Source organism: Siphateles boraxobius, unplaced genomic scaffold, assembly GCF_051911475.1.
Source record: "Siphateles boraxobius isolate OS27281-9 unplaced genomic scaffold, OSU_SipBor_1 26, whole genome shotgun sequence".
NCBI lineage: Eukaryota > Metazoa > Chordata > Actinopteri > Cypriniformes > Leuciscidae > Siphateles > Siphateles boraxobius.
The window spans coordinates 24,202,543-24,218,371 of NW_027508876.1; the positions used below are offsets into that span (position 1 = coordinate 24,202,543).

A 15,829-nucleotide genomic window follows, 5' to 3' on the forward strand; every position below is an offset into this window, starting at 1 on the left:
TCCACGTTGTTTTAGTCCTATTTGAATTAACCTGATTTCATGAAAATCACTCTATATAATGGCTCCTCCTTGTGTAATGTTTCGGAATTGTTCGATCATGTGCAGAGAAATGAGTTTTTAGTTTCAGAATGTATACTCTCATTTATGTTCTGAGTGGGGTCATGAACCTATACGCCAAGATAACTTAATGGGAAATGACAAGCCACCTCTGTCCTGTGATTGTGGAGATTTTCATCCGATTGCTTTTTTTTTCCTCTTAATCCAACTGGTTTAAACTCCAGCCATCATATTGAAGAGTCTATTTGAGAAAGCTCTTTGGAGATTGGAGTCCTTTAAATCAACCTTAACAACTTCTTGAAAGCAAACTTCCATTCCATCTTAATAAAGCTCCACATGGAGGAACCAGACAGAGAGTGTTTCACAGATATACTGTATGACAGCTTATGGTAACTAGAGAGTGGTTCATTTTCTATCTCTGAAAAAGATTTTTCCTCAGTTATTTTGTCCTTTTGTTCTGTTAGTCATGCTTCCTGCGCCAGGTATGACCTTCTGCATAATGATTTTTTTATTCTTTTTCCAGACAAAGCTTGTCGTAAGCTTTAAACAGGCTCTCACTGCCAAGGTGGGTTGTGTAAGACAGTTTATGTAAGACTGTGAGTGAGGTCTATCTGTCTGAACCTTGGCTAACACTGAAAGCCCATCACAGTGGTTAAACAAGAATAATCCAATTGCTTCTCACAGTCAGGAAGTCGAGAACCTTGCAAACCATTAGTGATAGAGAACAAACTTTTTTTCACTTTTTATTTGTAGAGAGTACCTGTCGATATTGCTCTGCAGGAGTTTAGTCTTTTGTTGGAAATCTTCAGTCTGGGCCTTCACAGATTCTTGCTCCTCTTCGCTCTGGGTGCTCAATCCATCCATCAGCCATTGTTCTCGTAGAGTTTTTTTCTGTTTGTGCAAAGAAAGCAACACAGCATGTTGTATCGAGATAATTGACTTTTTTTCTTTACATTACAGTGTTGTAATTTAATAAAATAAAATCACAAAATGCAAACACAATCTATTGCATTAATATAATGATCATTTGACATAATTAATTGAATGATTCATCTTTTGGTTCTTATTATTCTATTAATATATTTGTTTATTAATACTGGAATATGTTTTAATATTTAATTTACAATATATATAAAATTACATACATAACACATACCTTTAGATATTGTAGCTTTAATTTCTCTTCTTCAGTGTTCCTTCGTTTCTTTTCTATCTCCTCTCGAATTTTTCTTTTGTCCTGATGAGAAAACAGAGTCATACTATGTAAAGTAAAATAAGATCCTAAACCTTTTTCAGTTTCACCTTGACCCCATACTCTTTTGTTGTTTCACGTCTTGCTATTAACACCAGCATGCATAGGGAGAGAACTAATATAGTCTTTTTGAGAGGGAGACTTTGCAGCATTATTTTTAACTCTCTAATTAACTATGACTTCATATATAAAATGAACAGCTCAAAGGCTGTGTGTGGACAGAAATAACACATGGACAGATATCTCCATATATGCTCTGAATGGTCTTTGATTCATATACTGACAGAAACTAACACACTTTAGTTTGAGGGAGAGTGACAGTCGCCCCAGCCAATCATTTCTTTCGTCCCCGAATGGAATAATGAGCTGTGTTTATTGCAGTCCTGAGAGGACTACAGACACTCGATTTTTATAATTTCTTTTCCAGAGTACTTACATTTTAATCATGCATTGATATATAAAGACAGTTTAAACAAATTTGGACAAAAAGTATTTTTCTGGATTTTTCTACCTATAATACCTTTAAGTTCAAAATGTTGCTTTTTTAAATTAAACTTACTCACAAAGCTAGTTCAAAAAGCTAGAATAAAACTTTGCTGAAAAGAAGAGACTCTGTTCTTTATTTTGATATATTGCATGTTCAGATATTCATACAAAAATTCTGGGGGGGAAATTGAGCAAATTATCAAAAATGCTGCTGGTGGCTGGCAAGTTGAGGAAAAAAGTTAATGTCTGCGTGGTTCATCATCAAGGCCACAAAGGTATTAAGACTATAATGCTGGGACCAGTGCTTTTATTTAAATGACACACTAAAAACTCTCACCTTCTTACCAGACACAACGGAGAAAAATTCATCTGTTATATACACGTTTCAAACACCTATAAAGGTTTTGTGATTACCAACTTGATACCAAAGCCAAATAACAATATATAAAGTGATAATATTTCACTTGGCAATATAAAACCTTGATTCTCTGTTACACAAAACCAAAAAGAATAGCCTGATACTCACTGTTATAGCCTGCAGTCTCTCTCGCAGCAGGGTTTCTTCCTCCATTATGCTCCTGACACAGAGAGAGAGATAGAGAGAGAGAGAGAGAGAGAGAGAGAGAGAGAGAGAGAGAGAGAGAGAGAGAGAGAGAGAGAGAGAGAGAGAGAGAGATAAACAACCTATTCTCACTAACAAGAAGAAGACTAAGAACAGGTTGGTAACAAGCTGTGATTGGCACATGTGGGTTGGCATGAGAGAAGTTTTGGTAGGGGGAGACTTGATGGTGGGCGTCAAAGCTGGAGGAAAGGAAGGAAGAGTTGTTGGGGGCTCTTTCACCCACTATCTCTCTGCCTATCTATCTATCTCTCTAGGATGAATGAGCACATAAAAAGATGAAAGAAAGTACAAAAGTGTGTGTGTGTGTGTGTGTGTGTGTGTGTGTGTGTGTGTGTGTGTGTGTGTGTGTGTGTGTGTGTGTGTGTGTGTGTGTGTGTGTGTGCGCGTCGGTTGTTGCTATCCATGATGTGCTAGCTAACCATAACTGCCATAGCTAGCATGTCACTCTTTGACACTTCATGCGTCACATATCTCCACATGGAGTGCTTTGCCCATGGGATAGAGTAACATAATGTCTCATGTCAATAAATAATAGATAAATAGCCTGACATTATTGCGCTACAACCTGGGGTCATTTAGCTTCCACTTAACAGAAGAGGTTGTGATAAGTGTGACTTCTGATGATGTAGTATGTAAAAATATATATTAAAAGTAGACTGTGTAATTGCTGCACCAAATAATAATAAAAATAGTGCCATCAAAAGAAACTGCTAAATAAATGTTACATTTCCTGAAGAAAATGGTACTTGTGTGTGCAGATGTAGCCGCTATGATGCTAAAGTGTTATAGGTGGTTGCCAGGGTGTTGCTACGGCATTGCTATGGTTGTCTTGGGAGTCTTTTTGAACATGTGATAAGACCACTAGGATATTCTTGTATTCACTATATGATCAAAAGAGCCCTCCTAAAATAACATTACTTTTTATTATTTTAATAATAATAATTGTTATTATTATTTAAAAATTATTAAAAATTATTTTAATTAAAGAATATTATAAAATTAAATATAATTAAAAAATTATAATATTTTTAAAAAATCATATAAGGTACTAGAATGATTAATAATAGATCTTTAATTAATAATAGAATATTTGCATATTTACATTTATTAAACAGATTATAATTATTTAAATTAGCAAACACAACTATTGTTTCCGAACATTAGGTTTCCCTATTGCCAAATGTTTCTCTGCACAATAAAATGGAAAAGGACAAAGTAATTTCAGCTTGATATAATCTCTGGTGCATGAAAAGCAAGTGCTGAGTTTATTTATCAAGAGATGGAGCTGAGCACAGTGAGACAAACCATTTCTGTCAATATCTGCTTTGTATTTGTTCGGTACATTATTGATGTCATGTATCTTGAATTTCATTCAAGGCCATTTCTCAGATGTTTGGACTTGCAAAGCAAAGTTGTTGGGTTAAGAATAGCCCACTGAAGACAGACCTCATCCCCTTTGTACAGAAATAAACACATGACCAGCAATACACTGTGTTGTCACAGGTGGACTGCAAGGTTAAATGGCATTCAGATAACGACATGTGGTTATGAAACGCACATGAATGACAGAGCCCTCTGAGGCCCTGTGATCTGCTAAAAATTTCACCCCCAAAAGTTTTTTTTCCCTATGTTAACATATTTCCTATTGAAACAGCACTTTTTGGTGAGGCATATTGAAATATTCATTATTAGGCGAGTTTTTTCCATTTTATTTTTAATTTTTTCAAAATACAATTTAGTATTGTAATGAAAGTAATGAAAGCTGTAAAACAACAAATACATTTATAGGAAGTAGTAATAAAATAAAATATAATAATTCTATAGTAGATACTAGATATTTTTAGTTTTTCTAAAATTGAAAAGTTGATTTTCAACTTTTAGGAGCACATTAGCATATATGGCTGGCTTCAAAGCTAACAGATATGGGCTAAAAGTCACAATTGTACATTTCATGGGGCCAAATCCTTTACAAACTTGAAAAAAAGCTATATTTCCTGGTTATGCCCCTCTCTCCATGGTTGTAGTGTGACCTATGCTCCATCTGACAGGTGAAGAGTTCAAACAGTAGAAAGCCCATTGCGACATGGACAGAGTGTGCTAAGCGGTGTCACATGTGGCCTTTGGTTTAAAATGTCAGGCTTGTTCTTTTCTTAAAAACAAACAGTCATGAAGATGTGTTGTCTCTCAGATGAGGATCCATCTGACATCAATGTGACTAACATCCTGCACTAAGTGTAATTCCTGCTCAGATTGCACCCATCCTCTCTGCCTGGTGACATTACTGACACCCTTGTGCTATCTAACAAATAGATCTACAATAAAGCAAACAAACACTATTTAGTTTTTTGATCTAAATTCAGTTAGTGACCTTAACACATGAAGTCAGTTTACCTGCAGATTCTCAAAGGAACCGAGAACTCACAAAGAAAAATGGCATTTCCCCTGATGACACCACTGACCCATCATGCCTTTAAATGTCTCACCGCTTAACAAGATGCCTCACTGATTTAAGATGCAATTTAAGCAGTATGGCAGAGAGAGATGCATTTACAGATATTAGTGCATCAGGTTTGTTTAGTTAGGATGTGGAATCAGAGACGTGCCTGTCCTCACATACCCTTTCTGCACTTAGAAAAAAATAAGCATTAGAATTAATTGGTGCTTAGAACTAAATAAATATTTTGGCTTAAAGCTTAGCCAAACAGACAGTCAATTAATGCACTAAAAAAAGAGATTCTTTTTTAAACAAACAATAAATAAAGTATATACAGCAACTGCTTTCTGCTTTTACTAACAAATACTCTGCATGGTATTTTGGACATAGTACCATGGTAAATAGTGTTTTTCTGGACAAGAACAACGACAAAAATCACACTACTAATTAAATGTTAGGACACACCAACTAATTTAACCTTATTATTAGGCTAACTAATCAAAGCTCTAAATAACAAATTGAAGAATGGGAATTATTAAATAAACAAGTAAAATAAACATTCTAGAATTAATATTTTAAGTTAGTCTAAAATTGAAAATTTGATTGTCAACTTTCAGGAGTACACAATCATAGATGGCATCAAAGCTAACAGATACAGCGAATGGCTAAAAATTACAATTTTATAATAAAATAAAAGGCATACTGTCTTTTTTTACTCTCTTTGTCTAGGCAGGTGGTGCTGGGGAGGAGGAGGGCTAAAGGGCTAAAATAAGAATTTGCATAGCAGGCAGACTTAGTGTATTGGTTTTGGATGCATCGTGGTTATAAAGGCTAATGAATATGTGAAATCGATTGGCTGTGGAAGTTACATTGAAACAACCAATCAGAATGTGAATAGAGTTTCAAGGCTGAACTATTCATTATTAAGATCAAATGTAAGATCCATTATAAGCTGGGTTTCCATCCAAACATAAAGGGAATCTTTTCAAAGTTAGCAACAAAAAAAAAATTCAAACAAATGCGAATTAGGTGCGTTTCCATCAAGTCGTTTGAGCGGATGACGGTGGTATTGGTAACCTAGTAACCAACAGTAAATAAAACACCATCAGCGAAAACAGCCGATTAGACACGTGGGTTTAATGTACGCTACGGCAGAATTTATTAGGCAAATGCATTTCCATCTCCCATTAATTGTATTAACTCTTTTATGCACAAGTCAAAAACCACCTCAAGCGTAAATACTTTTTTTATATAATAAAAATCATTTTTTATTATATAAAAGTATTTGTATAAAAGTATTTGTATTATATTGAAGTATTTTTAAATACTTCAAAATGAGCATAAAAACAGGGTGATGGACACATAAACTGTCAAAGAAGAGGTCTACAGCTTGCTTAATTTACATGATGAAAGCCTTAGTTTCATTCATGGTAAAGTAATGAGCTCACAGTCAGGTTAGTTGTAGTATTGTAGTTATACAGGGCAGGTCAGGAAACTGCTCCTCACCTCAGAAGAAGTTCACCTGTGTTTAATCTGACCTCTTTCTCTGTCCTCGCTCTAAAAATACCTCGCCAGCCAAGCACAATAACAGCATGAAATACTTTGTGGTTTATAATGTCTCTCCCCCCCCCCCCCCCCCCCCCCCAGCCCCCCCCCCACCCCCCCGATTTTTAATGAAAGCTACAACATTCTTTTTGCATTTCTTCAATTTTGCAAGTGCAGTGTTTGAAAGATGCTCACACAATAGAGCTAATTTATGCAACAAATCGGAATAAATTATTCCCCAGCTAAAAATTACCCCGAGAGTGGGAGGATATTATACACAGACTCACATACACCCACACAAGCTGCTGCATATAATTGTCTCCCAGTTTAATGTTCCGAAGCACAAAAATCTAATGCCTGCATCCAGAATTCCGATGCATTATCATTCCCCCCAGTCAGCTCAGATTACAGCAGCCTGGCAGGGTTCAGTGAGGGAATTAGGACGCCCAATGTGGCGACAAACAGGAGAAGGTCATGCTAGTTAGTCCTGCCCACGCTGGTTCTCACTGCCAGGCTTCAGACGGGTACTACAGCAGAAAATAGTGTTCGTCTCACAGCCGGACTGTCAGTTCTGGACTGTCAGGCAAACGCTGGCCCTCGACCTCTCTTGATTTCTGAGATCCATCAGCTGTTAAGACATACACCCCTCTCCTCCTCCAAACCATGCCAACTGCTCTCTTTCTTCCACTCAACTTCTATTTCCATCTCTCTGATTGCATGACTCACAAGCAGGTACCTAAAAAATACTGTGGTGGCAGCATGGTACAGTGATAGTATCACATAGCAATACTTATGCGTTGATGATATCATATATATGGAGTTCCCACCTTTTGATTTTCTATAATAATAACAGTTCCGTCAGGACCACTATCGTCAAATACTATTGACAATTAGCATACAGTTTGGATTGGCGGTATGGTTCTGTTCTCGGCAAGAACTCCCTGAGCATCCATGCAGCCTAGCATGAATAATAGCAGGGAGAGCAGCAATAACCCCCCTTAGGGTAAACAGAACAGAACCAACATGAATGTATTGCAGATATCATTAATTCACGATTTTAAAGTACAACATAATTCGAGAATTTATTTTGATTTAAGGGGAATCAGAATGCCAAATCCTGACTGCACAAGAGGAGGAGCTGGGGATGGAGGAGTGCAATCTGCTCCTGAGAACGCGATAGCTGCTGATAATACTGAAGGAGCTTATATATGTATACAGTGATAGGCGTCGTATTCCTATAGGTAGACGTGGATCAGCTGATGCGAGCTTGACTAGCGTGACCTGCCAGAACTGACGCTATACACTTGATGATTAAGATTTAAAAAAATTTGACTGTACTATTATTTCTACAATTTCTAGCCAGTGAAATATTTTCAAGATGAGCATAACTGAAAAACATATATATTTGCTATTATAATGAGTAGATAAATGTTTTTATGGCTTTTCTGTTTTTGTTTTTCAAATATTAATTTATTCCTATGAAGATATTGTTTTTTTGTTATAATATCATTATCATCAATAGTTTTATTAGTATTTTAAATCAGATTTTATTTTTATATTAAATGTGTCTATATAGTTTTGTTACCCATCATTTTAGTTTTAGTTATTTTAGTACATCCAGTTACACAAAATGAAAATAAGAAATTATGCCTTAGGCAACTATAGCTGAAATAAAATAAGTTAACTTTTTTATTTTATTTAAAAAAAAAATTGTATAGTTTTAGTTTAACTAAAACCACTAGCTAAGATATTACAACTATATTCACTATAGATATTTCGATGAATGAATTAATATGATTTTACTAACAAGTCATGAAAACTAATATCTTAAAAAGTCATAGAAACAGAGGATATATTTTTATTCCATTTACAAAAATATATCACTACAGAAATTTCTTTGACCCAACATTTTTAATTTATAAAAATGTAATAATATTAACAGGTTTTACATGACCATGGGATCTCTGTATATACTATGAATCTGAATTAATTTAATTCATGGCAATAATTACATCTAAATCCTTTATCTTCACTGTACTGTTTTGTGCATGTCCAAAAAACCATAATAAATTCAGTGTACTCTTTACTGTTATAAGTACTAAGGTATTACCATAAAATACTATGAAAAAATGTATATATAAAAACCGCCTCTCAGCAACAGTCACAGCTCAGAGATGGAAGGTTTTCATGGTGCATGATCACACCGATCAAACACACTCTTATAGCGGCCCGATCTCCCGATCTCCCGATCTCCCGATCTCCCTTGCTACCTCGTGACAGAAAGATTTCGCTCAGATTCAGTCCAGAGACAGACACCTATAATCTCCAGTCTCTAATCTAATCTCTAATGGTTTAAAAGTCAAATCCTTGGGGTCTGCAGCCTTAAGTGTGTGGAAAAAAGTCCTGTTTAAAAGCATTTCCATGTAATGACACCCAAAGGTGAGAATTTATAACAAAACCTCAGATTTGCATTAATTTTCATCAATTCAACAGAAAAACAAAGTATTCCCACACTAACATCACAAGTACATCAGTGTTTATCTCAAGGCATCATACAAGGTTTAAACCCACAAACTCTCTATATAAAACTACTTCCTTACACCACCAATTTCACTTGTAAAAAGTTCAAACAGCCGTTCTTATTTCAAAACTTGTAACAGTATTATATTATCTATAAAAAAAACTATTACACAGATCTCTGAAATACTTCATTTTGATTGGTCAATTGCAACATTCTGTTGTCAAACATTTCAGTATAATGTAAAATGTATCAATACTGGCAATTGATTTCCTCTCAAAAAAGAGACAAAAATCCTGGCAAAAGTAGTAGACTATTAAAACAAATGTGAATTATATTTATTTAAATATTCCAAATGTAGTTGCATTATGATACATAATTTTAAGATATTCATTTTCATGATGTTTAATTTTTTAAAATGTCTAATCTATGACTTTATGACTAAATATAAAAAACAGACTACTTTAATCTCTCTTGTATCACACTGTGGTCTATTTCTTCTAATACAATAAAATAATTTAAACTCAAACATCAATTATAATTATTATTATTTTTTTATAAAAACTGGTAAGTAGCCTTATAATGAAGGGGATAATGTATAATCAACCAATCAGTATTACAAAATAACCCACTTAAGGGTGAAACAAGTATGTAACCAAGTATGTATCAAGCAAGCCTTCACGATGGGGTCCTGATCACCCTGTCAGAATTTATTTTGCAATAACAACCAGCTGACTGAACATTAAAATTACCTAAACACTTTTAGTAACGAATCAGAATATAAAATTCAACAGTGCTGTGTATCAAATGAAATACACAGGTTTCAGAAGTAACCTTCATCATGAAATACCGACAGACTAAATCATATGTGTATGGAAGTGGTGTGCTACAATATTCGCATGCAGTCTGATTCATATGTGGGTGGTAGAGAGAAGCAAAGCCACTCTCTCCACTTGTGTCTTTCCATGTGTGAGGACAGTTCGCAGGTACGAGACTATACAAGACTTCCTGTCACTCTGTGGTGAGTTGAGAGAGAGGAGGGTGTCCCCGGCTAGGTTGATGCCAACACAATGACGCCATAAGCCTCCTGATGCTTTGACACACAACAGCAAACTGGCAGTCTAAAAGTCAGACCCCATTAAATCATTTGACAAAGGCTTTACGGACCTACCGCCATCCAGCCAGGACAGCGGGCAAAAAAAGGCAAGCTTAAGGGAATTAAAAGCTTACGAATCAATGGACCCCCCGGCTCTTTTTCACACTGAACACAACAATAACATACAGAGCAAGAACCTTCCGGCAAGTACAACACAACTGAGCTAACCAGTTAACCAAACTGAAGTACTATCAGATTGTTAAGTGTCAGGCAGCAAATAACATTTAGAAGGAAAATAGCAAGCTGAATTACACTAAACAGACACTATTTAGACACAATCACAAACAAAAGGAAGAGAGCAATGCTCACCAGTTATCTTCTGCTGATGGTTTTAGTTGGGAAGCACTGACCGGAATTCAGTCTGTTCCTTCCAGCATGGTAGCATGAGTGTGTAATGAGTGTCTGTGTGTGTGTGTGTGTTCAAGTGCAGGTACTGTAGGATGAGGGTTGATCCTGTGTTACCATTCACTGGCAGGCTGCCCCCTCTCGCTGTCTCTCTCTCTCTTTAACTCTCCGATTCCCTCGCTTTCTGTCATGCTATCACTCTCTCTCTCTCTCTCTCTCTCTCTCTCTCTCTCTCTCTCTCTCTCTCTATCTATCTCCACTCTCGAGCTGCTCTACCATGTGTTAGCCCACGTACAACTGCATAATGTGCCTACACACACACACACACACACACACACACACACACACACAGAGAGAGAGAGAGAGAGAGATCAGCTGTTGTTTTCATTACATGAACATGCTGACACACAATTTGGTAAATTACTCCTCTCCAAAATTAGGTTTTTTTTTTTTAAATAGCCAAAAGGTTTCACAAACACTGGTTTTATCTAGGACTTTATCAAGTGTGTGTTGTAGTGAACTACCCCCGCTATGGTAATATTTCATCTGTTTCTCTCTATTTCCCTCTCAGTTTCATGTCACAGCGGTGATATTCAAAAAACAGAGTTTCCCCTCATGGCAGATGTTCCAACTAGGCAGATTTTGTGAACAATGCCTTTAAAAAGCATTGTAATAACATATTTTGAACAGTTTAGGTATTAAACATTTGCGCATCTTGGACATTTCACACTACAAATATCACCCTAGCAACCACCAAAACAACATAGCATCTACATGAAAATTTTTCAAAGCACTTTAGCAACCACATAGCAACACCCTAGTAACCACTTAGAACATCAGAAGATACATTTCAGTAAGTTGTACTGGTTCTTTCAACATACCTTCTAAAGTTCATTTATGTTTATGTTGTGCTGTAACAACTAGAAGTAAAAAAAGGAGAGATGATCGGTTCAAGTGCACTCGCTCCCGCTTCACTTTATATTGCCGTTATCGATCTGTCATGCCATATTGAGAGCTCAAAAACGGTATTGTTTGAATTTCGTAATAAGAATTTAAAAACAATTTAGTGAATTGTCTGTGTCCTCTTTGCTCCATGGTGTTTTTTCACTGCTTGAGAAAATGGACGTGTAGTGTAAAAATAGTACAATTGTGTGACTATGGCTGCCCTGTTGTTTAGGAATGTGCTAAAAACACCCTAGCAACCGCATAACAACATAGTTGATAATAGCTGCTATTGTGTTCTAGCTGAGTTCTGAATGATACCAGAGAATGTCTAATATCGGGAGAACGTTCACTCAGTAAACTTCCGGCTTCTGAACTGTTTGCAGTTCCACTCTGGTTCCATATGAGGGCGCTCACAGGACGAGTGCAGAATGAATGGAGGTCAATGGAGCTATACCCCTAAAAATCCACTTTTCTCAGGATATAATTTTTTGTCTAGTAATTTGAATATTGTATTCGAAAGGAGATGCAAAGAAATTACTCATTGCTGGGTGTTAGATTTTTCAAATGAGTCACTCATTTGCTTTAAAAAGTCTTTTAAAATGTCAATGACGTCATACAGATCGTTCCACCAGAGATACTGCTTTACGGCAATCCTTCAGTCACTTTGGTGCTTTCGCGCTCTGCACTTTATTTTCATCGACAACACTGCTGAAACAGGTAAATACACGCGCTAGAAGAGTTTTTGTTTTGTTGTTTTAAAAAACCACGGCGAAAATACACACACACATTCTGGTCCTGCTTCGGAAGCCATCAAGCGGTATCTCTGGTCGTAATCAGTTCTTCACTGACCAATCAGCGTTCATTAGCAGAATGCTAATGACTTTAAAGTCCGAACAATAATGGGCAACAACAACTCAACCTGTAAGAAATCGAAAGGACAGAAGTACTCGTTCATTCAACTTTCGACCTATAACCCATGTTGAACTTGCAAAAACTACAATCAAATCTGAGATTTCTCAATGGCAATCGGGTGAAAGAGACAAATTTAGCTGTCTAGCTCCATAGACTCACATTAATTTGGTAATCAGGGTGATCGCCCCCCCAGTGGAACTCTGGTGGAACTACAACCAAATTCGGTACAATAGGGAGATAGGGCTTAAAGGGTCACTCCACCCATTTCAACATTAATCTTTATTGAAAGTGGGTTATATATGTAGTCGAAATGTAAAAGAAATTTTGAATTTGGTGCCCTCTTGACCGAGAAAAGACAGAAAATAACTTTGCGGCGTATTTGTATGTAAGACAACAACTCCCACAATGCAGCTCCGCAAGCCACAGCTCCGCAAGCCACTCCCACTAATCCAGAACAGCGCAAACATCAGAGAAATCACTCTTCCGTCTACAAGAAGGCTAGCTGCCAAATGAGTTTGAAATTCATTTCACAAAAAATGTCTAGTTAGTTGGCTGTGGCGAGCAGGACGAGGGCGAGGGACGTGAGAGGACGACGCGAGTGATAATGAATGACACCTGTGCAGCGGTCTCATATCTCTCACGGAGGAGCGGAAGCACAAAAGGAACAGGCCTGATTTTATGTTTTGTTTCTGTTGTGTGTGGCCAGCTCAGCTGGCTTATACTTTTGTTTTGTATTTGTTTATTTTACGATTAAAACGTTCAAATGTTCGCCGGTTCCAGCCTCCTTCCCACAACAACGAACCCCGTTACATTGGCAAACTCATTAGTGAATTACTCGTTTGTATTTCTTTCTATATGGTGAATTATTGCATGATACCTGGATGTTCAGTCAGGCGAAACTAGGATGGTTCACATCACAACACAAACGTCCGTGTGGTCGTCTGATTCAGAGATTTCGTCCAGGAGAAATTGCAATCGTTGAAATTCTCTGCAGCAGACGGACTCTATCTGTGTCCGTAGCGCACAGCGAGAGCACACGCACCAGCAGCCCGCCTCAGCTCGACCCAGTCCGGGCTCCTCGTCCGCGACAGGCAGCCGCCTCCTGATCCTCCATCAGCCTCAGCTGCTCTTCACTATATTGCGGCTCGTAAAGATAGCCACGAACAGCGGATTCGAGCAGCAGAATTTCAAAATCCTCTATTCCATATCATGTTTAGTTTCTTCCGTCATTGTCGTAACTTCCTATATCCACAGCGCTTGTTAGCTTAGCTTATAAACAAGATGGCTGATATTGCTTTCAGTATCTGCAAGTGAAGTCCCACCCACTGATCTGTGATAGCTCTGTTAGCGCATTAGGCACAACCCCCTATGGGCGGGTTTGAAAGGGTGGGAATTTGTGCTTGTAGTCTATACAGAAATCCCCCCTTTTTACACTTCCTCCTACAATGACGTCAAATGACGATTTTTGCGTCATTGTAGGAGGAAGTGAAAAAGGTAAATAGTAGATTTCTCTCGTCTCAGGGGAAAATGAAAGAATGTTGCACGACCATTCAATAGTATGACTGGTTGTCTAACAATGGACCTCTTAATGCAAATGGGTGGAGTGGCCCTTTAATAGGGAGTGAACAGGCTTTCCGTATACGGGCTTTGATGATACCTCAAATCATGCACCTTGTTGAGGGGAAATGTTGCCAGTACATTTCTAAATGACTGGACAGTTCAACTCCCATGAACTTGCATTTAAGAAGGGAGCCAGCTATGGACCATTGTAAATAACCCTAGCAACCACCAACATAGCAACTACATATAAACATTCTAAAAAGTACTCTGAATACCTTAGCGACCGCAGATTGTGGGTCCAAAGGCGGTATCCGATAGAACCCTATGGATAGAACCATGTCTATGGATAGAACGGGTGAAGGTCTCAGCGTGTTACTGTCTTTCCGCGTGGCAAAGTAAATTAATTCCATTTAAGCTTTTATCTGACTCCATTTTATCACGACCTCGAATTTAGGTTAGATTACCAATTGGTTGTTGGTCAATAATAGTTTAGCAATTCATTTGATTATTCTATTTAACTTTATTTTACTCGTTCATCAGTAGGCTAATCTATGTTGAAAGTCTCTAGCTGGCCGTTCTTTTACGCGGATCTCACGATCACAAACTCATCAGTCTGATAGATAACCAGAGGTTATGGCTAAAGTAATTCAACAATGCACCGCATAGCCTACACGCTTGCTATTGTTAAAAAGTTATGTATACCCCTACAGTCGACAATATAACAACTTAAAGTCCGAGTAATAATGCCGCTTTAGTAGCCTATTTTTATCTAGTCCCCTATTTGCGACTGCATAGTCACGCAGTTAGTCAGGAATCTAGAATCCCACCAGATTTGCCTCACGCTCCATCTAACTAACTGGGATCTTGTACGTACTTAACCCTGGACGCAGATTTGCGGAAACATAAGACTTCACCAAATCTACTTGAGAAAGTAATTTCAGAGTAATTCAGATTAAAATCAAATGTAACCATTTATTATGTCAGGTATGGCTACAAGAAGCAAAAAACAATTCTAGTTATAGGATGTTCTAAGTGGCTGTCATGTTGAAATGTGATATTCTTGTCCATATGGCTTACCTCCTTCTTTAAAAGCCATTCTGGCAGTGTTGTGTATTTGCTTCATGTAGTCTACTTAAATCCCCATCACAAAATCTAGCACCCTAGCAACTACCAGAACAACATACTAACAACATTGACATTTTTTAAAAACTCTCAGCAACCACATAGCAACATAGTAGTTTGTGGTTGTCCGGGCGTTGCTATGCGGTTGCTAATGTGTTCAGCACATTGCTCATCAATTGCTACGGTGTTCTGAGTGGTTTTTAGGGTGATCCAGGATATTCTGGTCCCTAGATACAGTTTGTCTCCCTCCGTAAAATCCACTTTTTTTCTCGTTTAATATTGCTGTTCTGGAAGTGTTGCCTATTTGCTCCAGGTAGACTAATCGAATCCTCATCACAAAATCAAACACCATAGCAACCACCAGAACAACATAGTAACAAAATAGAAGCATTCTAAAAACACTCAGAACACTGCCTAGCAACATGGATGGATGCCAGGGCGTTGTTATGTGATGATGTTCTGAATGTTTCAGCACATTATTGCTAAATAGTTGCTATGATGTTCTAAGTGAGTGCTGATACAGGTATATGATATCCCAGTCCCTAGATACCACTTTGCTCCCTCTTTTAATGTAAGTTCAGTTTTTCTAGTTTAATATCACTGTTCTGGGAGTGTTGCCTTTTTGCTCCAAGACTACACAAATCCCCTTGATAATTCTTATTGTAATTAACTTGATGAGCTCCGAGCTCATTATTTCTATATTGCTCTGCACCCCAGCAGTAATCACATTCTCATTAGTGCCCAGATTAATCAAATTGCACACTGTATGTATGTTCAATTATGCCAAATTTGGGAATTTAAACTAATAATGCTTCAGATGATCGGATGTGATTCCTAATGTATATATAGGCAAATGTGTGCTAAATTTTGTGATC

The 15,829-nt window shown here is 37.3% G+C and overlaps 1 protein-coding gene across 2 annotated transcripts in view; it reads right to left on the bottom strand.

Annotated features, from left to right (window-relative positions):
• palmdb (palmdelphin b) overlaps positions 1–15,829 on the bottom strand; it is a 38,376-nt gene that overhangs the window by 16,513 nt on the left and 6,034 nt on the right. The window contains exons 1-4 of one of the 2 annotated variants that reach the window (XM_077245079.1): positions 10,380–10,757; positions 2,322–2,373; positions 1,214–1,294; positions 818–948 (exon numbers count right to left, since the gene is read on the bottom strand). In XM_077245079.1, the coding sequence (XP_077101194.1) occupies positions 818–948; positions 1,214–1,294; positions 2,322–2,366 (257 nt within the window). In that variant the 5' untranslated portion in view covers positions 2,367–2,373; positions 10,380–10,757. Of the gene's footprint in view, positions 1–817; positions 949–1,213; positions 1,295–2,321; positions 2,374–10,379; positions 10,758–15,829 lie in introns of those variants that run through there. The other variant, XM_077245080.1, reaches the window with a different exon arrangement.